Here is a 24,340-nt window from a genome sequence, read left to right as displayed (position 1 = left end):
TAGAAGTATAGCTAGGTGGCTATACCATGTGACATATTCCATTATTATATCAACACACAGTTAACCTGTACTGCTAACTGTACTGAAGCTACATTAGAGAAAGAGTACAGAAGCTGATAAGTGACTTTCAAGTTGCCATCTAATCTGTTTGTGTGTTTAAAACTAGCAATTTATATCAGTGGAACCTCTCTTAACCAACTCCCTGAATTAAGGACACAACAGAAAAAACTCCATAATGACAAAAATTTTGGTCCCAACAGGTCTGGTTAATACCCAGTACATATTTTACCTCTGAAAGAGGAAAACCTCTATATTACAACAAAGTTGCCAAACATTCTGGGTCCTAAAATGTCTGTAATAGAGAGGTTCCACTGTAGTGTGTGTAACAAGGTGTGTGATCAAGTTAACAGTTTCAAGAGAACATTTTGGCGACAGTTAGTTACACTCTCTTAACCCTTGGATACTGCAACTAGTTACAAAGAATGGATTATATTTGAATAAGAGTCTATAGGTTACCTAGTATACCACTTATGGAATCAGACAATGAAATTTATAAACTTACTTTACTTGACTGGTCTATTTAAAATGCATGCATGACTCCTGTATTAGAATAAAGTGATCTGGGACCAGCTCCTGCACACCAATGCAATGGTGGGATAGTTTGAGATAGTTTTTTTTCTCCTGCTTAGCCTGTGATATCAACTAGAAAATCTACTGCTGCATTGCCAAACAGATAACAAAGTATAGCAACTAAAAAGTTAAACAAGGTACTTCGCATATACACTCCCATATACACTTTCTTTGAGCTCTGTCAAGAGAAAAGCAGAATGGTGAAGATGATCTTTTTCACTTTTCATGTATAATATTGCATCTGACCCCCTTGGGACCTAGACATGTTCAGATAATCAAAAGGTTTGGATAGTCAAAGCCCATTCATTTATATACTGAACCCTGTTCAAATACTCTAATTCTTAGACAATGTACTCTAATAGAGTGGTAATTTTTACAGTTTGGATAACCAAGTGTTTGGATAATAGAGGTTTGGATAATCAAGACAGTACTGTATGTTGAGTCAAGGACATTTTATAATTATGTTCTAATACTTTTGCCACCACAAGACCAAATTAAAATTTAGATTCTTAATATGGATCTTTGTTATCTATAACCTTATTGTGATAAATGTTCTTATTTGGTTACTAACCAGCTGGGTTTATATATATATATATTTGGGGGGAGGGGGAGCCTTGGAATTTGTTTGCCCCCTTTACAACCATTTGCCTCCCCCCCACCCACTCACCCCAAGTCTACAGGATAGAGACCCTTAAAATTTCTCACTGTACCTTTAAATACTCACAATGACTGCCACAACTTTCCACCAACTAACAAGGCCTTAGAAATTTGTTGTGTGAGCTGTGACATTGAGTAAGAAAGCGAACAGTGCCTTGATAGCCGTCTGATTCTTCATCTTTTGTTGATTGGTTTCAGTAAATTCTGAAGCGCTTGGTTAATCAGGTGTGCTGCAGCACATGACTGAATATGAATTTCAGACTGTGAGTGTGCCCTCATTTTAATTATCAGTGGTTTTCTTCCAATTGGTAAAGGGTTTAGTAATCTAAGCTCCTCTAGTGTGACTCCTCTTTTTGCAAATTTTGCAAAATGCTCCTTAGTGGTCTTTACTGTACAGAAATACTTCTCCTATTTTACCCACACTTGCCTGACAGTGGATGAGATTTAGAATGGCACAGTACAGAGCTTGTACAGAAATAACTCTTTGTAGGAACAGGGTGTAAGGCACTAGTACTGTCAGTATATATCTGATTGCACAGAGAGTCACTACACTGTGAATATCTGTAGGAGTAGATTTGAATGGAACTTGCAATAAAACTGGATGCTAAATGGTTATTTGCCATACTAAGGAAGAGCTCTTTCTTGCACTTACTGGCAAAAGTGATGGTCTTTTATACTCACCCAAGTTGACTATTTAACCCACAAGAGGATATCACAAGATCAAGGACAAAGCGTTTCAGTATAAAAGGTCATGAAAGAAGTAGAAAGGATATCACAAGACTGCCTTAATACTTGATCTATTAGGATGAAGCAATTATGTTACCGCTTTCAGTATATTTATATAATTGGATTGTTCTTGTAGCTATAATTATGGTTGTAAATAAAGTATAGTAGTGCCATTTACAAGGCAAACAGGAAAGTGAGGAAACTATGAAGCTTCATAAGTAGCTAGTTTGATTACTTACCTGACACCAATTATCCTATACTGTATGATACAGGTGCACAATTATAGTCAAATTTAAACATTAACACTAGAAGGACCATGCATTTTGACAAAATTGCTTCCAGATTTGATCTCACAACAGGTATATTTTCCTGGGGGCATGCCACCATGCAGACACTCCTAGATGGAGCATGCTTTGCATGCTCCCTGTGTGCTTCTTGCTCTAGTCTTATTTATAGAGCAATTCTTGATGCTTTATCTTGCCCCATCAGTGATAATCTGAAATGGCCTTTCTCACTGAATTTTCTAAAATAAACCCTGCAAACTATAAATTGTGGAGTGATATAACAGGTTGGTGTTCAAATATGACATGTTGACATTGATGCAGAGATCTAATCTTTCGTACAGTTGCTTTTTGTGAAAATCATCAGCTCCTTTTGTCCTGATAGGTTCACTACACTACAATTGACCATTATTATTAATGAATTGTTTTAATCTCAACATTCCAGAGTTTGTGGCCTATTGCCGGACTGTTGCATTGTTACCACCGACCAATTCCAAGCATTCAAATGTTTCAAAACTCCATAAGGGTGGATTCTGGAGACGTCCCTTGGTTGTACCTATTATCTGAGCTGTGAAACTGGACAGAATATCACAACCAGTTTTTTAGCAGATCATAACTGTTGTTTAAGTGGGTTAACTGACATTTTCTGTAATTTTTTAAGCTCCACTAAGTAAGTGTGCTCTGTACATGTTTTCTTTAAATCAATGTTAAAGAATGAGAAAAGTACCCAAAACATACATTTTGAGTGAATGTTTTAGAGATCAGGTAACCACACTGACCAGTTATGCAGAAAAAAACTTTTAAAAACTGCTAACTGGATTACCCAGTAAGTTTCACAGCTCTATTTATAACCAACTGGGCTTATATCTTTTAAAGAGTTGCCATTTATTTCAGAGCTTACTGTTGTGGCACATCATCCGCTGACCAGACTTTTTACTTCCTATAGGAAAATCACTGGTTATAGGCCGCACAAAGTTAATTTTATGTTTCTGGTCCCAACATTTATGTGGCTCACTACATTAACATAGCAGTACATGGAATGCATCAAGTTAGTGTATCTATACATATGAAGAGTATCGCAACTAACAATTCAAATTGTAAGATTTTGACTATCATTATATGATGATTGTGCAATTTATTCAGTGGCAAAAACTGACCAGGTATATGGAACCAGAAGCATATTATTAACTTTTTATTGCCTTGACATTAATAACAATCAATCATGTGATCGTTTAGCCCTTTTAGTACCACTATGTCTATACTATTGGCTGCTATGATATCTTCTACTACATGCAGTGATGTAAATTGAGTTTCGCTTGGCTTTTAGTAAACGTCTTATACTGTGTTCACCCCACCCTCAATTAAGTGTTCAAATAATACTGGCCACAGTTGATGCATGCAGCCTGGTGGGCTTGCATACTTCATCGGCATTCAATATGCCTAGGTAATCAGGAAAGAAATATATGAATTACATTTCCTGGTACAGCAAAGAACATTCCATGGAACTGAAGGGTTTTCTTGATCAATTCACTTAGAATGAAAAGTTAAAGGAAATTGAATACATAAATGCACTTTATTGTACAGTGGTAATTCTGTACTACAGCTTAATAGCTAACCACTGAAATAATGTGATGGGGTAATAAAACACAAACATGTGATAATTAATACATAATATCTACCCATAGCAATGAAAGATACTTGAACCCTCCTAACAGAGAGCTCAAGCAAGCGTGCATGTGATTTGTCTGTCAACTTAATTGTGGAGACACACTTGCACACATACATTGCATGCACACATGTGCACATACACACCCACACAAATACTACACTACAATATTTGCATACACACACTATACATACGCACATGCACACATCCATTTACACTGCAAAAAGCAAAGCCTTTGACTGCCACTGGTGCAGTCATGCCTATATCCAGTGAACCAGCACTGAGACATCTGCACACTGCTCAGGTGCTAGGAGTCAGTGCAGGCAAATCCTCCTGAGGCAGGATTATAGTAACCTTCGGAGGCTGTACCATGTCTCACAGGTGAAGGTGTCAGTACCCAAAATCCCTCCTAAGCCTTCACCTGCTCTGTGAGACATGAACAGTCAGCATTGCTAGCACACACACACACACACACACACACACACACACACACACACACACACACACACACACACACACACACACACACACACACACATGTGCACATACACACACGTGTGCGCACACTCACACGCACGCACGCACATACACACACACACACGTGTGCACACACACACACACACACGTGTGCACACACACACACACACACGTGTGCACACACACACGTGTGCACACACACACGTGTGCACACACACACGTGTGCACACACACACACACACACACACACACACACACATGTGCACACACACACACACACACGTGTGCACACACACACACACACACACACACGTGTGCACACACACACACACACACACACGTGTGCACACACACACACACACACACGTGCACACACACACACACACACACACACACACACACACACACACACACACACACACACGTGTGCACACACACACACACACACACACACACACACACACACACACACACACACACACACACACACACACACACACCTGTCACACACTGACACATCATGATCAGCTATGCTGGGGTTGCTGGATTATCAAACAATCTTTGTAAACCATTGTTATACTATATGTGACCGGAAAATCAGTCTTAATGTCACGCATGAAATAATTAGAAATTCACAATTCACTGCATTACCGTTAAGACAGTTTGGCACCTGTTAGATTATTTCTCAGAATTTGTAGTAATTCAAGGTACTAACTAACAACTGTAACAATTGTATAGTGATTAATTAATTGCTTGGAATACTTAATTTTTGTTATAAATACTTGAGTTGTCAAATATGACATTAAGACTGATTTTCCAAAATCGGGTCACATATATATATTTGGTGCATAAGCTACAGCGATCGCTATCAAAATATATATTAAACAAACTAAAAACAAATGTTATAATTCATAATACATTTGTGTCTCAGGCTTTAGGCAAGTTACTTATTCCAGGCTTGGGATATCAAGGTTTTAAAGATTTGAAGTGGTATACCAAAGAGTACGTGATGAAACTTCAGGAATGCTTGGTTATGCTGATACCATATATGTAGACTATGTAGAAACTTGAACTGAACAAGGAAATTCATTGAATTTTACTATGATCACTTTATGGCTTAGTTATAGCATATCTCTTTCTTGCAGATATGTCCGGCACCACACTTGACTTTGTGTTGGGGGTGATATAGACAAAGGCGTGCATTACATCTAGCCAGGGGAAAATCACACGCCTCTATGTTTATTGAATGATCATGCTGTGTGTTACTTGATGATAAAGGTTACTGCAATTTTAAACTCTTACTACTTTAAATAATTATCAAACTTCACACAATAATAATTATGACTCCTCACATTGATGACATGTGAGTGCTACATATAACTATAGCTTTAGTAACTGTTGTATGAACATGATTAGGTGATAAAATATAATGAATAGAAACATGTTGTTTATGTTGGGAATTATGGGAGTATTATTATTATAGCTTAAGCTTGTGATGAATTCTTCAAAGTAAACCTTACAGTTTACTCAACAGCACCTACAACATGGAAAGCAAACAGGAAAAGTATACAATTACTCTACCCATTTCCTTGATTATAGTGCATGTGTATGGCATAACCAAATATGTCCATAAACTCAGTGATCAAGGAAACCTATATATATCCCAACATTGGTTTCCTTTAGCTTGTTCATAATGATATTATAGAGGTCTTTAGAAGAATATCATTTTCAATTAATGCTGATCATGCATGACAAAGAAAGTGAGTCTGAAACCTTTTAGATGAAATTGTAGGAGTGTTTATTGGACCTGCAAAAAGGCTAATTAAGCTAGGGAGTAAAGTATAGGGATTCATATTGACAGAAAAGAACCCAGACCAGGTGTGTAGTTATCTGATTCACATGCAGACTACAGAGCTACAGGATTTCCTCATTCAATTTCGTTCTGTTTTGTGTAATGTTCCACCAGTGCCATCATACTAGATGTATTCCCTTGGAGCTACCCATTCTATATGCTGGTGTACATAGCTATATGCAGAATCTTGACACTGTAGCTATATAGCTACTTGAAAAAACCCTCATATGCATTAATACTGATGCAGTATAGCTATTAACATGGGTCTTGATGCCCTTGGGCAGGGATTTTCCCAGTTCAGCCATGGCAGACTTGACACCCAAAACGCTCTAACCATGGCGGTAATTACATAGTCCATACAATACACTGTAAATTCAGAAGTATGAAGTTTATATAATTCAGTACCTGCAGTCTGCAGCAGTCACTTAGTATGATGTAGATTACGTATGTCAAAAGTATGTACAGTGAAACCTGTCTAATCAGGTCACTGCATAAAGAGGTCACCTGTCTAAACTGGCCATTATATGAATCCCCACATGTGCCAACTATGTACAAAGTGACCTGCTTAATGCAACCACCTCCTTACTGAGGTCAGAAAATTTGTCCCTATGATGACCGGAATAGACAGGTTTCACTGTATATATACATCATACTCACAAACACACTAAGTGACAGCAGAGAACATACCATCAATTTACAGTGTAGCTATACGTTTTGCAGCGATCGCTGATCATCATGGATCCTCAACATTCCTTTCAACAGTGTTCCGGTATGGTGATACCACCCGCGCGCACTGCAAGAATCCAACGAACAATAAACCTCGAAATAAACCTCTTAATTAGCTCGTGGCTCCACACTTATAGCCTCGCTGATAGCTATATATGCCGCACACATTTCAGATATCTATGACAATCGATTATAGCTTCATAGGTAAGCTACACTGCCTCATGAACATTGTGACTGCTTTATTAGAGTAACCGACTGCTCTATTAGAGTATCTCAATCTTGTATGCAAGTTCTTGAAGAGGGGGGGGCATTTGCCCCAAATGCCCCATCCTGGATCCGCCATTGGGTAGGACCTGCCGGGATGATCAGTGAGTCTGTGACCCGCGGGTGATCCAACGCTGACTCAGTTCACCTCGCTGTCCGATATTGTAGGCAAGATCTATTGTCGTCGAAAGGGGCGGCCGCCGGCAGCCGCGATTTCTGGTTGACTACATAGCATCACGGCAATGGAGTTACTAAGCAACAGCAATTCGTCGTACAATATAAACCGAGGCGACTGAAATTATGTTTATAAACTTACCAACACTGATCATCGAAGTGGTGTGACAGTCGGTGTACAGGACCCCGCTTCCGAAGAGTTATCACTTTGAAAATGTCTCAGTCTGCAGGTACGTGCATTCAGATGCATGTAAATCTTGTTCAGGGGCGTCAGAGTAAAAGTGAAAGTGGTAAGGCTTGTTATTGTTATTAGTGCTTTACAGCTTAGTCCAAAGGCAGGGGTTTGGGGGCAAGCTCCCCCTGGAAAATTCACATTTTGAATATGGTCTGGAGACTCTGCAAATGCTCTTTTACGTTTAGCTAGTTGCTGTTGTTTGGGCAAACCCTCCAGTGCCCAACTGGTAGACTTGATACAGGTTTTTGCAATTGAATTCGTCGCCTTTGCAATTGACTTCGTCCCGTTTGCAGTCTCTAGAGTTCGTCGCCTTTGCAGTAGAATTCGTCTCTTTTGCAATTTAATTTTTCGATTTTGCATTAGAATTCGTCACTTTTGCATTAGAATTCGTCACTTTTGCATTAGAATTCGTCGCATTTGCACAAGAATTCGTCATAACTAAACTGTAAGAAACCAGCCGCTCATCACAAGGTGAATCTTTTTCGCCCTGGATACCACTTGAGACACCAGAGAGTAATTGAAGCTGGTATACGCGCAGCCATTACTGAGCTGCCTGTCAAATTAGCCGGCTTGTTCGCGAGTGACGAACAGTTGCGAATGTTGCTGAAGAAGCTGTAGCAGAAGAATTGTTATTTATTTATTTGTTGATTAGCAAAACCCATCAAGGGTACAATGCTAATGTACAAAAATCATGTGTAGTGACTAACTAACAATGAGATAAATAACCTTTAAAGGAATCTAAATCACAATTACTTAAGTCTTCAATGTTCAAGTTGTTGCCTTATAAAGAGTTGTTTACAACAGTTGTACTTCAATTAACAAGATCATGGAGCAGCTGCTACATCTTCTTTTCGTGTTTGCAGCTGCCAATCTTGTTACGGATGAATTCTTGTGCAAAAACGACGAAATCAATTCTAAAACTGACTAATTCAATTGCAAATGGGACAAAGTCAATTGCAAAGGTGATGAATTCAATTGCAAAAACCTGTAATAAAAACTGTTTAAAATTCCCTACTTAGGTGGCCTCCCTGGTTTGACCACTGAGTGTGGCGCTTGGCCAGTATCCGGGTGGCCTGCAGATCGAGGTTGGCTTGTTTTTTTCAGCATTTGTCCTGCTTTACTTTAGGATACTAAACTCAACGATTTTCGATTAAGTTCCCTGGGCTGGTGGTGAAGCGCCTCGTACAGGCTCTGCCTTCTGTGCAAACCCTCCAGTGCACTTGAAATAATAATAATGGGCCAGCATGCTATTGACCCCATGCAGCTATAATGCCAGGTAGCTATACCCATTTAATAATGTTACAACTGGATCGGCTGCTTCCCTATCGTCATCATCATAAAAACTAATAGCTGAGTTGGGGGGGAGCAAATGCTAACTATCCATTTCTTGCATGGCGGGTGAAAGTTTCAGTGCCAGTACCTTCACCTGTGAGACATGATACATGCATGTAGCCCCCTGCCTGGTATTTATTTGCACTGACTTCATCTACACAGGAAATGTCTTGACGATAGCCACAAGGTCTGTACAAAATATACCCCCTACAGGATATGCATGTTACCTACTGATGACCCAGCTTTCTTTGTACTGCAACTGCAACCGGTCCTTTCGAGTTGTAGCTTTCTTGTTTTCCCAATAAAGTTTGTTTGAGCCCTGCTTTGTGTGTTGTGTGTGTGTTGTGTGTGTGTTGTGTGTGTGTGTGTGTGTGTGTGTGTGTGTGTGTGTGTGTGTGTGTGTGTGTGTGCATGTATGTGTGTGTGTGTGCATGTATGTGTGTGTGTGTGCATGTGTGTGTGTGTGTGTGTGTGTGTGTGTGTGTGTGTGTGTGTGTGTGTGTGTGTGTGTGTGTGTGTGTGTGTGTGTGTGTGTGTGTGTGTAACAGTGCAGAGAGCATGCATGAATGTATGTAACCTAATTTTTTCAAATTTATTTATTAAGGCTTTACAGCACACAAGTGCTGAAGGTAATATTTAGTCATTTCTGTTTGCTCCGATATACATTGCATGTAGCTATACACAGCAGGAAAGTGAAAAAACTACACTAGTACTGGTTTAGAACACATGCATGCATAGTTTGCCAAATTTTTTGTCATATGATATAGGTTCAGAGGCTGACAGCTTTCCTACTGAAGTTAGTTTAACAAATTGTACTGTACAATCTGGAGGAGTATATTTAATCGTTTTATTCACAGAACAAGAAGCATTTAAAAAACGAGTTGATGAGGTGAACGAGCTGTTTTCGAAGTATTGTACAGAAAAGAATTGGGATGCTCTGAAGACTCTGTTTTGTCAAGATGCTGTTGAAATGCCTCCCTTCCATGATTTCATAACTGGAAATTCCGGTTTGTGTAAATACAATTTTTCATGCACATTGTTATGCAGTAGACATGCTCTTATAGCAGCTATTTTACAACCCTCAGGAGTGACTTGTTGCTAGCAATATTTCAATGATTACACAGTCAAAACGACTTACTGACTGTCACAATGTTTTGTGGAAAATTCCAGAAAAGCTCACTGATATTGATCAGTGACATTCACTGGGGTTTGCCACAAATCTAGTGAGTCATTTTAACAGTGTATGAATTAACCACTGCAGAATAGACAGTAGGTTTCACAGAAAACAACTTTGACTGCATTATGTTTGTTAACATGGCAATCAAATACTCTAATAGAACAATCATCTGTGTATGATGTGGGGGAGGCTAGACATGCTGTAAGCTATTTGGCAATTTAATTAAGTTGTCATGCAGTACAGTACTATTTAACTGCACCTTCTGCTAAACTGTATTTTGTTGAGCATAGTATTTTTTACATATTGTTTATATTATTGTAATTAGACATTGTGAAATACATTGAGGAAGCTAGGAAAGCATTTGGATCAGCAATGTATACTCAAAAAGTAGTGTATTATGGTCCTGCTGATGGTAACATTTCTTTTGTAAGGGGAACATATGATATACGTCTAGATGGCGTAAAAATTCCATTCACTGAAGGAAAGTAAGTATATGTGTTATTAGATAGCTAATCGTGCTAAGATGATATTGCGTTTAATTAGTATACTTACATACTATTAATGTGCTTTGCAGTATATGTAGCTACATATACAGCCCAGCTGATTTGCCATTTGCATGTGAAACTCAGTACTGGGATTGACAAAACCCTATAATGACTGTCTCCTATTGTTTATGTGTATGAAACCATTTGTTGTTGTGTGTACTGGGTATGTCCCGTCTATGCATGCACAGAAGTATACTTGCATGTGTTTGTGTGTGTGAATATGATGCCTTGTTGTGTTAGCATTGTTCCTGTAGTATAATATATTTAGTATTCTATTACCCAGGAGTTCATACTGTAATTTTGCTAAGTTAAAATTTCAAGGAATGTATTTATTATTCCCATGCAAAAAGACTTCCAGTTTTGTGCAATGATTTCTTTTGCCCCTTGTTGCCTCTCCCAAGAAGAAAACTGATATTCTTTCAATGCATGGGAGCTACCGATGTATAAGTCCATGAATTTTAATACACACCTCACTAAGGCCTTTCTGTAGCAGTAGTAGTACCCTTTGTTCTACTTGCCATATATTTTAATAGCTACACTAAAATAATACATTTTAAATAACACGTAATCAGAACTGATGTTAATAAATTAAAATGTCACTTGCAGACATCAGCAGCTTCAAAAAATAACACACGATCTTTGTCATGTAAATTGCATGAATAGTTCTAGTCGGTTTTAAGCAAAGGTTTAACCAAAAGCTATAAGGCTAGTATTATTTATAGAAACAAAATTTAATTGGCTTAGTTCTTAAATTAAATACTAAAACTACATGTAGTTCTAGTACCTTAGAACTATAACAACACTAGTGTATGCAAGCTTTATTATCATGAACCATGGTAGTGGTTCATAATAGGATCAGCTTGGAATTTTTGTAAACCTCTAATAGAGCAGTCACATAAAAACCTGCTGTATCATAGTGGACATTGATCCATAGCAGTATGGTGACTTTTGGAAGGAAATTCATTCACTTCATATATTACCATCGAGTGTCTAGTAATTGGTTTCTAGTCCTCGAACTAAATACACTAATTCATCAGATAGCAATACAGTGCTAAAAACCGGCTCGCCTGTAAACAATCCCAGGGAAACTATGTTGCAATATCCTTGCAAAAACTATACAAGTTTCTTGTAAGATTCTTGTATGCAAATTGTGGCAAGAAAAAGGAAATTTTCAGTGCAAGTTTCTTTCAAGCCTGCATAAATTTGCATGTTTCTTGCAAGGAAAGTGGAAGGATCTTGTACAGCAAATCTTGCAAGTCTTGTAAGATGTTTTTTCTTGGGATGCTATAGCTCCTCTGTACCTGTAGCTGCTGCACGGCAACCTTATTATGACAAAACCAATCCGTATAAAAATGTTTAATTTCTTTATTTAAGTATGTAGTATAAAAATAATAAACTAAACTGCTATTTACTGTTGCAGGTATCTCATGGTCTACAAAAAAGTAAAAGAGAATGGAAAAGACCAGTGGTACATTTACTCTGATTGCTTCAACTCCAGCGCAACAGTTCCAAAATTTCATCACTGCACCATCTTGTGAATGTCTATCTGGAACAAGGACATGATGTTAACTGTTTTTTCTCCTTTTGAAACTATAGATTTATATAATGCTACCTGTTACTGTTGCATGTATTAGTTGATAACTTTTAAATATACTTTAGGTTCTCCAGATGGAGTGCACTTACGTACCACCATTTATACTTTAACTTTACTTGCCATTATCATAGCTACGTATGTATGCCGGATCACCACTGTGCTTGGGAAAAACAGCCAGCAAAAGCAAACCAATCTGATTTTGGTAATGAAATTTGATAGTTTATTCATGTAGCTGCTTTGTGTTATTGGTGAAAAATCAAATCTGCTGACATGGGCGATAAGATTGATTTTCCCAGACCCAGTCATTTACAGCACAGGCCTTTATTCAACACCCCTAGTGAAACTGGAATACCTGTGAACTAACTAGATCTATAAGTAGGTTCTATGGATAAACACTTGATGGCAAATCCTCCTGGAGACAGAACTAGAAAAACTGACAGACTGGGCACAGAAATTATGTGAGGCATACAGCCCTCTATTAGGCTCATATTAATCCAAATGGGTAGAGGTAACAACAGACACCACACGCACACACACACACACACACTTTTCCATATGATGATTGTGGTCCACCCTGCAATCTAATATCATCCAGAAATTGTTTGAGTGTTCCAAATGTTGCCCTAGCCAGTAGCACCATGACTGGCTCCTGCTCATTGGAGTACACCCCCAGTGCTTGTAGTGTGTGTTAATGTTGGATGTGACGAAGCACTAAACATCCATCAACCAGTGAGGCTACAACCTGGTCTGGAGTTATGTCTACAACAATTAAATCATTGGTCCAGAAAAATTATAAACTGTACACACTAGTTACAGTGTATACACAAAATTAAAATACTGGTACCCATAAACATTGCAGTACATACAAGTGTACAATATTGTACACAAAGTTACGGAAAAGTACATAACTTGTTACTACATATATGGACAATCATGATGCATTTAGTTAATTTAATGTGTGTAATAATTTGTTGGTAGCTATTGCTTAGTCAGGGAAGAATGGTTATAGTATGCTAACTGGCCCCACGACATGAGTACAAATCACACACAACACATGCACATACGCATGCACACACGTACGCACGCACACATATACACGCATGCACACACGCACATGTATGCACCCACACGTACACACACACACACACACACACACACACACACACACACACACACACACACACACACACACACACACACACACACACACACACACACACACACACACACACACACACACACACACACACACACACACAACAAATAGGAGTTAAACAAAAACACACAGAGCCCCCTGCTGATATACAGCTCCAACAGGTCTTCCAAACCTTATTTTTCTATTCATTTAGTAAAACCAAAGAAAATATAGTCAATCAACAACCTGATTTTGTAAATAAACAATAACCAGACACCAAACATATGAATCATATGAAGCAATGGGCTGTAATGTGACCATGAAATTGATAGCTGGTACGTCTCAGGGCTCACAAGTGCCCAGATATTGTGTATATAGTGTCTGTTTACAATAATGATACTTCAATTATTTGTCTAAACATATTCAATCCCTTTTTAGGGTAGTCAAATGTGTGTAGAAAGCCTTACAAAATTTTGTAGACCATGTTTCTATATAAGGAGCTTGCTCAAACATATGCTGTAGCAGCCAGTACATATGGAACGCCAAATGCGACAAAAATCCTCGCAAAAATCAGACAAATTTTTTATTCAGCATCGATATTTTGACATCGATAAAATTCACCACATCGATGTTTTTTAAGGCCACACCAAGTCAAACCTTAGTTTCTGGTCACCCGCCCGCATGGAAAACTGGAACCCCAGTTTATGAGGACTATTATTAATATTACAGGCGCTTAAGTGTACGTGACCAAGGACAGTGATTTTTAAACACTGCAAAAGATCGAGATACTCTAATAGAGCAGTCACACTACCCTTAACTTTAATACTAGAATAGACAGATACTACTATAACGTTTTTGACTTGTCCTTGATTAGCCATATAGCTATTAGTAATGCTTCTGTTGCCAGTAAGTAACTTCAGTACAGTATGTATGTAGCATTGATCACTAGCCTAATGATCAGATATACCCACCATGCAAAACATTTGAAATACATAGGTGTATAACTGATGTATTATTATGATATACACCAAGGATACACATGTGTGGCACATCTGTTATACACCATGGTTGTACCTGTGTATAGATACCATTTACACTACTATGTATAATATATGAGTATAATTGACTTATACACTACTGGTTAACCACGTGTATAACCTCTGTTTACATAAGTATAATATGTGCATATGTAAGAAATACATATTTGATATACTCACCAATGTATAATTGTGGTGTAACTCAATGTAGTATATCTGATGTGAATATCTTTACTATTATAAGATTAGAGGTTTCATATTAAAAAATTTAAAATTGTACAACATTGAGTAAACAACATGAAATGTGTCCAGTAGTGTTCACTTTGATAAAAGTAGCAGGTACATCATTCTTCTTCTATATAGGTCTCATCATCAAACGACGTCTACAGACAAAAGAAATCACTTAACAATGATTCAAATGCTCTTTTGTGGCCTTACCAATGAAACGAAGCTGATAAATTCACCAGATGTACATGTGTGGACATAATTCTTCTTCCTAGTTCACATCTCCTAAACTCCACACACTGTTCTACAATAGAAAAGGTGTATTCTCCAATAGACAACTATGAAAAGCTATTATACCTGTTCACTGCATAAACACAGTTAACTCAATCATGATCATGTGCCTGGCATCTACACAATGAAGTATCAGTAGCATGTGATTCTACAATTCAGCCCTACAAAATGAATACTTTAAAATAGTTAGTCAGTAATACGACAACAGACATACCTGTAACTATTGAAATGCTGTGCAATCATAATAAGCAGCAGCAGTTCCATTGCCACTATCATTGAAAAGAAAAATTAAAGCTGGCAAGAAAGAAGCACTACTGCTTACCAAGCTATTATTATGTCAGTGCATGATGCAGCAAACTATGCCGCCAAAGCAACTTCCATACAATACCTGCATTGAATCATCAGCCCGTAAAACAGTATAGACAACAAGTAAACTAACAAACCTTTTAAATGTGCTTTTGTACCTAAAGACAAAACTACATAAACAGAAACTTTAATGAACCACACGCACAATTCATGTACGCTTACCGTGATACTAGTGGAGCACGACGCCTTGACCTAGTCTTGAGAGCGATACAACTACGCGCGTCTAGCTAACACCTAAAAGATTAATATTTAGTACACCACGGCAATAAGAAGTGAACATTAATAGCTACACTGACTCACCTCTGGAGGCGGTGCTCACATAAAAGTGCCTCCGACCCGACAGAACAGTGCGCAATGAAACAAAGTATCATCGATAAAAACTCGGATGAAAAGAACTGCGCTAGACTTCACACACTGCTAGTCTGAGCTCTCGGCAAAGAGGTCTAACCACATCCGGTTGTAAAACTAGTGTGGCTTATAAATTCGAACACTTACGAATCACGTGATTTGATACTCTGGAAGAGCTCATCGTCCTAGACCACCGCGCAAATTCCTACAGTTATGTGGCAAACTGGACAGACAGTAACTAGTTAGTTATTAGTGTTGATTCCGCTGTGAATACTACATTCACTACTACATTCCTCTTGGTTAGTGGATATGTTCATAGATACTTAGAGTGTAAAGGATCTATGATATGTTTGTATTGTCCTTTACAGATTACTTAAGCATGTTATACTTTATGTACTAGTCTCACCTGGCTAGACCACTTTATCTTTGTAGGGAGAAAAATGGGTGTGGTCCAGTTTGAATAGTCGCACTCATTCTGGACACACCTCTAAGCATGACATCACTGCTTTTGCACGTGTTAGTCCCACTGTGTCATATTATGTGTCTCACTGTGTCATAATATTGTATGTCTCGCTGTGTCATTTTGTATCTCCCACTGTGTCATATTGTATAGCCGGTCACTATCATTGGTACGACGCTTTGATAGACCACCACCATCCGAAGTGTAGGTTAAGAGTGATGTATCAAGTATTATGTACAGATGATTTAGTTTGTATGTATGTTCAGGAGTCCAACAAATCTCGCATAGCCAGACTGACTAAGCCTTTTGCTATTGAGCAACATGCTTGTTTTGTATCCTGTTGTGTTCAAGCAAACACTGTGCCACATTTTAAAGTATAATAGTCTCAGAACCTAAACAGTAAGAAGATAATGGCTTTGCCAATTTGCACCAAGCAGTGGAACTTCCCCTGAAAAAGTTGGTCTAGCTATGTGAGATAGGAGGGTGTCCTGATATTCAAAATGAAATATAAATTCATTACAGTGGAACCTGTGTATTAAAGACACCTTGGGATCAACCAAAAATGTCCTGATTATTAAGATGTCCTGATTTTCCAGGTCAGTTTACATGTAAAAGCTGGTACTTTGGGGCCTCAACTAAGTGTCCAGGTTATGCAGGTGTCCTCTGTAAAACAGTAATTGTATATTCAGTCGAACCTCTCTAATCCAACACCTGCATAATCCAGAATCCGACTGAAATGTCATTTACCAAAATTTTTGTATAGAAAACAACCTCTGTAATCTGACAACTCTGTACCCCATAATCCGACACAAACTGTGATTCTCTAGACTTGGAAATGCATTGTTTTTGACCTTTGTAATCTGACAGAGAATAATAGCGGCATTAGAATAATCACAGAAAATAATTTTTAAGCAACCAAAGTATTTAATTGGTTGACAGTAATAGAAAAAAGCTGTAATACTTACAAATTCTAAAATTAATTCATGTTTAAAACATTGTGTGATCTGTTTTACCTGTTATTTACTGCATAATCTGACATATTGTATAATGTCGGATTACAGAGGTGACTTGATAATCCAACAACCTCCTTTATTCAGCAAAATCTATGGCTCCCATTGAGCGTCGCATTAGAGAGGTTTGACTGTATACTGTAAAACAATCATTGTACAAACTGTTTGCTCATGGCTAAAATGACAGCTAAGAAGTATGTGCAATATGTTTCTGTAAAATTAATTATTGTGTACAGCCTACTTTGTGTCTGGTAACTTTTCAGGTGTGATATGTGTAGAGCAACCCTCTATGAGCACAATGATCTAATTCATGGAAATTTTGGCACCACAATGACCCAACCAACCTGGTGTAACAAATTTTGTATTGCAAAATGCAATAAAAGACATATCTCATGACACATAATAGATACCTCAGATTTTGTTGGAAAAGTAGTGCATGGCAAATAGATACCTCAGATTTTGTTGGAAAAGTAGTGCATGGCAATTTAAATGAGCTATAGAAGAAGGAAATTGGAGAAAATTTTAGTGCATCGATTTTTTTAAATTTCACGTAGGGCTACTACAGTAACTGAGTGTCATATGTTTGTACAGGTATGTGTGAAGGTCATCCTAGTTGATTACAGTGTTTATAGGGATTAGTGTACTGCAAGGATTCCATGTATATATGTATTCCTATTCATAGTGTGGGTGGCTACTGAAAGTTTTATGGTGTGTACTCCTGTTTCTACAGTACCTACACGATGTGATGGAGAAGGCTACACTGCAGGAGAAAACTGTGGTCTCCCCTGGAACTTACATCAGTGATCAAGCTTATCCTTTTTATGAACGAGATAAGTGAGCCTACATGTGTGTATAGGTAGGCTACAGTACATTACACATGCACACACACATATGCATAATAAATAGGGACCTGCCGATTATGCTGATAATTTTACCTATTATGCTATGCTGCACTGCTCAAAAAATTCACCTATTATGCTTAAATTAATGCTCAATATTTACCTATTATGCTCGATTATGCTCAATGTTCATGCCTTAGTTCATATGCTTTGCTACTAGTTTAACACTATATAGAAAGAAAAAAATGAGTGGCTGGAACACAAATAATAAATTCTTGCTGCATGCCTGCATGTAAGAGACAAGATCGATATACTCTAATAGAACAGTCAGTTTGATGATTGTTCTATTAGAGTTACTGACTGCTCTATTAGAGTATATCCATCTTATTTTGCAATTGTCATTTTCCCAGCAAGAGTTTACACTATCGTACAAATATTTAACCTATTATGCTGGCATTATGCTCAATGCTTTTAGGTACCTATTATGCTCAAAATTATGCTAACATAATCGGCAGGTCCCTAATAATAAATATTAATGCTACACAGTACACACATGCAAATGCACACACACATATGCATAATAAATATTAATGCTACACAGTACACACATGCAAATGCACACACACACACACACACACACACACACACACACACACACACACACACACACACACACACACACACACACACACACACACACACACACACACACACACACATACACACACACACACACACTGTTTTTACACTATGATGACTAAAATACTTGAATTGGCATTTTCTGGTTATACTCTGGTGGCTAAATGAAACCAGACCAGTGAGTGATATGAGATCAGCCATAATTTGAGACAATTATGATAAATTACTGAAATTCCTCTATAATCCATCCTCAGAGGATCTACGAAATTTTCTTGGAGGAAGCAACAGCAGCCTGTGTGTACCTCATAGATTGTCAAGTTTCACTTTGTCATGCTTCACGTTCCAGTGGTGGTCTGGTAAAATGGCAATCATTGCTGTAAACTGGCATTACAATGGATGTTCATGACTGTACACAAACAAAGAATGTTGGGTGTAATCACATACATATAGTTAAAGAATCTGTGAATAATTCTACACTGTGCGTAGTAAGTGACCAATCTACAATGAATCATTTTTATTATAGACTAAAGTCTCCATCACACTATACGAAAGTATGCAGCTTACTTTTTGGTCTCTTGTATGACTTAACTGAAATCATACCCATAGTGCTAAACATAGTTATGAAGGCGTCAGCAGAAAATTTGGCTAAATAGAAAATTCCATAGTAACAAGTTTGGTCTGGGATGTGCAGACATGTGGTCGCGCCTACCCAGTGAATCAGCATTTGAGACAATTATGATAAATTACTGAAATTTCTCTATAATTCATCCTCAGAGGATCTATATATGAAATTTTCTTGGAGGAAGCAACAGCAGCCTGTATGTACCTCATAGATTGTCAAGTTTCACTTTGTCATGCTTCATGTTCCAGTGGTGGTCTGGTAAATTGGCAATCATTGCTGTAAACTGGCATTACAATGGATGTTCATGACTGTACACAAACAAAGAATGTTGGGTGTAATCACATACATATAGTTAAAGAATCTGTGAATAATTCTACACTGTGTGTAGTAAGTGACCAATCTACAATGAATCATTTTTATTATAGACTAAAGTCTCTATCACACTATACGAAAGTATGCAGCTTACTTTTTGGTCTCTTGTATGACTTAACTGAAATCATACCCATAGTGCTAAACATTATAGAGTTATGAAGGCGTCAGCAGAAAATTTGGCTAAATAGAAAATTCCATACAAACGAGTTTGGTCTGGGATGTGCAGACATGTGGTCGCGCCTACCCAGTGAATCAGCACTGCGGTGCACCATTACTCATGGAAAACAACAGCACTTGCATGTGTCCAGCTCATTAAAATTTTCATTAGAGATAGGTACTATAACCAATCATATCAAAGAGGTGAGCATATGCTCGCTTCCAGTGGTTTTACACGTTTCTCTACGCCTGAATAGTCCGTACTAAATATATATTATGTAAGGCCTACTTGTTCTTTCAGTGTGTGCTATCAAACGTTTGGGTAGCTGGCCTTTGTAACAAAATTTATTAAGGAAGAACAAGTAGCCAGGTGACTATAGTGTTACTACAGGTGACTATATTAATATCACAGTCTTGGCCAAATGTATGTATGCATGTTGCTAGTTACCACTGTGGCTTACATACTGTTCTTAAAAGTTAAATTGACTACCTACCTTATATAGGACTTAATAATAATTTTCAAGTATACAGATCCTCCTAATACTTTGTGTATGATATGACGATGAAGCCAATGTTCCCGGTACTGCAGCGGTATAAATGTGGTGTACGACATTACCCAAAAGCATAGATGTTATGTACGCCAACAGTCATGTTCCACCAGCAACTGTTAAGTATGCCTAAATACTGTATAATTAAAAAAGCATCGATGAAATGACAACAAATGCTAGAAATTTTTGAGGGATGAAATTCTTGCAAATTTGTGAATATTGACAGTTTTCTATATAATTTTATATTGATGAAATCATTGAGTGATTACCTTAGTGAAGTAATGTATAATGATGCTCTCTAGATTTTGTGAATTTAAAGTCATGTTTTACACAGTTTTGCACAGTTTTGTCCCTCATAACCTATAGCCTGTGTGCACTTACTACTGATATTCTTGGTATGATAGATTCAACCAGTAAAGTGTGCCAGATTCACTCAGTAGGGAGTACTCAAGTTGTACGATGACCTTTGTGCACTAACAACCGATATCCTTGGCAGATTTGGTCAGCAAAGAGTACTGAAGTTATAATGACAGACAATCGGTAAGTATGATCATGGCCTTTGCATACTAATAACAGCTTATATTCTTGACAGATTCAGTCAGCAAAGTATACTCAAGTTATTCAATGGACAATAATGACCATGGTCTTTGTATGATGGACAACTTGCAATAGCCTTTTGTGCACTAACAATCAATATCATTCGGCCATCAAGGAGTACCCAAGTTTACGGCAGACAACTGCTAAGTATGACCACGGCCTTTGTATAATAATGACCGATATCCTTGGCAGATTCACTCAACAGAGAGTACCCATGTGTACGATGGACAGCTGGTAAGTTTTCACTAGCATTTGTTCACTAACAACTGATATCCTTTGCAGATTCAGTCAGCGAAGAGAACTGAAGCTGTATGACATACAACTGGTAAGTACTGTATGTCTGAGCATTCACAACTTTACAACTGTTCTGAGCATTTACAACTTTACAACTGTTCTTTTGCAGTTTCTTTCAGTCAGTTATAAAGTTGTACCATAAATTTTATACTGGTAATTGTAGCCTATGTGCTCTTTAAAATAACTATGTCTTGGCAGATGCAGCCTGGTGAAAATAGTACTACATGTATGGCTTGAATTGATGTACAGCAACCACCAACTGGGTCAGGCCTGGTGTAGATGAAGAAAAGCCACCATGACAGAGAACATCTTAATGTTTTTTTTCTATACAAATGTAATTCTACATAAAGGCAAGCTTAGATTAATGCCACTTGGGATGACAATGGAGCTGTTGTTGTGTGTGTTACAGTTTATTGAATTACATTTTTATACATAAATTCTTTAAAAATAGCACAGAATACATAAGAATTTAATAATAAGTTAGCTGTATGTACTGTGCCCACGTAGCCATGCCAACAAGCTGTGGTAAGCTATACTACATTCTGTATATCTATTACATATGTACACATGATGTATACACACCAGTGTATAGCAGCCAATTTGTAATACACAGGATATACAATTATAGTATATCATATTCATACATACCTGTGTAAATTGAATGTATAATTGAGTTATGCCTACTAGTGTGCACCTGAGTATACCAAACTTTTTGCACAGTGACCATAGCTTAAACTTTCCTAGCAATTCAGATGTGGTCCTCTAATGATTAATCTAGTAACTCTTCTAGTGGATCTAAACTTGGACTTCCTTATCACTGATCACTGATATACTGACTAGAAATCCGGTAACATTTGGTGAGCTCAAACTTCAACTTTTCCATGATTAAATAATTGCAAGTATGGTCCTAAATTAACAAGTGCATGGCATCCCTTAGTTAAAACATTAACTTAGCTTTCCCACATGATCACTGAAAAACACTAGCCTGGAGCACTCAACAACTCAACTCAAAACTTTGACAGCTACTTTACTGAAGGTTTACTGTGTAGAAGGCTGGAAACACATGCATATATAGTTGACTAAGACTTCACATTTGAAAGAGTTTCTGGTGTGTTAATATAGTTTTGGATTATTATTAGCTAGCTAATAAATAATAATTTCCTGACATAGCTAATGAAACATTTCATTTGTAAAGCAAAAGTAGCTACATGAGCAGACCTTTCCTTAGTGATAGCTACACATTGTTGTGCTCAGCAGTGTAGCTAGCCATCAACAATTTTCCTGGTGCACTTTGCAGAAGCATAATTAACTACTTATGCTATAAGAATGTTGGTTAAGCTTGGTTGTAAACTCAATATGAAATGGGTAAATTGAGCAAAATTAATAACATTACAGTATTACTGGTGTATAGGCCACTCCAAGTCATACCTTAGTTTCTGGTCACTCCCAAGCCTACAAATGGATGCGGGCGGGCGGATGATCAGGACTTCAGGACTATAGACTCTACTGTGACAATATATTGCATGGTATTATTATTTGCTCAATTTAGCAAATTCATGTTGATTTTGTACTTAACCAACAACATAAGTAGTTGTGCTTCGGCAAAAAATGCACTAGGAAAGTTGTTGATGGATCATGGCTAGCTATACACTGATGTATAGCATTTAAGTATATATTTATTTATTGATTTAGAATATACTATAGGAAATGTTTTGCTCATGTAGCTACTTATGCTTTCCAAGTGAAATAAATGTCTCATTAGCTATGTCAGGAAAGTATTACTATGACTTATAGCTAAGTTGTTCATATGATCATGATACACAATGAAATTTAACTTCTATTTTCACATCAGAAATTCTTCATTCAAATGTAAAGTCTTAGCCCACTAGCTATGTGTTTCCAGCCTTCTATTCAGTAACCTTGAGAAAAGTAACTGTCAAAGTTTTGAGTCATTGAGTGCTCCAGACTACTGTTTTTTAGTGATCATCTGGGAATGTTTAAACTATAAGGGTTTCTACTTGCCAATCTAATTTTAGTTATGGAAAAGTTTAAGCTTAAGCTCACCGAATGTTGCCGGCTTTCCATACCCCTGTAGTGTTCAGTGATAAGGAATTAGACTAATCATTAGAGGACTACATTTGAATTATAAAGTTAAAGCTATGGCCCATCTGCATGGACTAGTAGTTAATGCTACTGAAATTACTTTGGTTACAGAAGCATTAGTAACAGTTATAATCTGAACAGCTATATAATCAAGGACAAAACTAGCTATAGTTAGAAACATTTTATTAGTGTGGCATATATACCTAATATATACCTAATATTAGAGTTAAGAGTAGTGTGACTGCTCTATTGGAATCCCTGAATGCTCTATTAGAGTATATCGATCTTTTGCAGTAAAAAATAAGTGTCTTGCTGGGTCACGTGCACTTAAGCACCTGTAATATTAATAATAGTCCTCATAAACTAGGGTTTCAGGTTTACCATGCGGGCGGGTGACCAGAAACTAAGGTTTGACTTGGTGTGGCCATATGTAAGAGTCTATGATAGTCCTGAAGTCCTGATCATCCGCCCGCCCGCATCCTTTTGTTGGCTAGGGAGTGACCAGAAACTAAGGTATGACTTGGAGTGGCCTAATCGATCTGATCGATGTTTTGTGATCGATGTTACAAAAAACATCGATGATTTTTGCACAATAGATGTTTTTAAATCGATGTGATCGATGTGTTGTAATTGTTGCAGCATCGATATCATTTTTGATCGCTTCGATCAAGAAACATTGATGCAAAATCAAGATGACAAATTCTTGCAAACATTTAAACCGCGAATTTTAAAATGGCACTTTAAGCGCCTTTAAAAAATAATCCATGCATAATGTGCAAGGAGCGCGAGGCAAGGAGTATTCGAAGGTGATGGACCTACCTAGGCAACCATAGAACGTGCGAGGATTGCAGGGTTGTTACGTATTGGCTGGTGGAATGTTTCCAAATAAAGAGCGCCAATTACAACTCCAATACAAAACTCGGTTACAACATAGATATTTTTTTTGGTTGGGAATTAAAAGA

General features: G+C 37.6%; 2 protein-coding genes and 2 long non-coding RNA genes across 24 annotated transcripts in view; 3 read left to right on the top strand and 1 right to left on the bottom strand.

Moving 5' to 3' along the window:
* The window catches only part of LOC136241201 (ankyrin repeat domain-containing protein 39-like), a 50,781-nt gene that overhangs the window by 9,470 nt on the left and 16,971 nt on the right, over nt 1-24,340 (top strand). The gene's annotated exons all lie outside the window — the stretch shown is intronic.
* LOC136241202 (uncharacterized) overlaps nt 7,524-24,340 on the top strand; it is a 53,725-nt gene continuing 36,908 nt past the window's right edge. The window contains exons 1-4 of one of the 3 annotated variants that reach the window (XM_066032387.1): nt 7,524-7,683; nt 9,878-10,027; nt 10,523-10,682; nt 12,163-12,428. In XM_066032387.1, coding sequence (XP_065888459.1) covers nt 7,668-7,683; nt 9,878-10,027; nt 10,523-10,682; nt 12,163-12,280 — 444 coding nt within the window. In that variant the 5' untranslated portion in view covers nt 7,524-7,667 and the 3' untranslated portion in view covers nt 12,281-12,428. Of the gene's footprint in view, nt 7,744-9,877; nt 10,028-10,522; nt 10,683-12,162; nt 12,429-24,340 lie in introns of those variants that run through there. The other 2 variants (XM_066032385.1, XM_066032388.1) reach the window with 2 other exon arrangements.
* LOC136240203 (uncharacterized) lies at nt 14,739-15,847 on the bottom strand. Its single transcript, XR_010693722.1, has 8 exons — nt 15,691-15,847; nt 15,553-15,624; nt 15,468-15,500; nt 15,347-15,412; nt 15,239-15,293; nt 15,091-15,185; nt 14,947-15,037; nt 14,739-14,891 (listed from the first exon to the last, which is right to left on the bottom strand). It is a non-coding gene; the product is annotated as an uncharacterized lncRNA (long non-coding RNA).
* Nucleotides 15,855-21,712, top strand: LOC136240204 (uncharacterized). 19 transcript variants are annotated; one of them, XR_010693732.1, is made up of 8 exons: nt 15,857-16,037; nt 16,352-16,402; nt 16,721-16,794; nt 17,260-17,333; nt 17,939-20,924; nt 20,977-21,215; nt 21,264-21,306; nt 21,474-21,712. It is a non-coding gene; the product is annotated as an uncharacterized lncRNA (long non-coding RNA). The 19 variants fall into 19 exon arrangements; XR_010693737.1 differs by lacking the exon at nt 17,260-17,333 and having other exon boundaries at nt 15,865-16,037; nt 17,939-18,042; nt 20,789-20,924; XR_010693724.1 differs by having other exon boundaries at nt 15,855-16,037; nt 17,260-20,924.

The sequence above is a fragment of the Dysidea avara genome, chromosome 12 (assembly GCF_963678975.1).
Source record: "Dysidea avara chromosome 12, odDysAvar1.4, whole genome shotgun sequence".
NCBI lineage: Eukaryota > Metazoa > Porifera > Demospongiae > Dictyoceratida > Dysideidae > Dysidea > Dysidea avara.
Note: the sequence above shows the minus strand (reverse complement) of the source record. Positions and strands in the feature narration are given on the sequence as shown.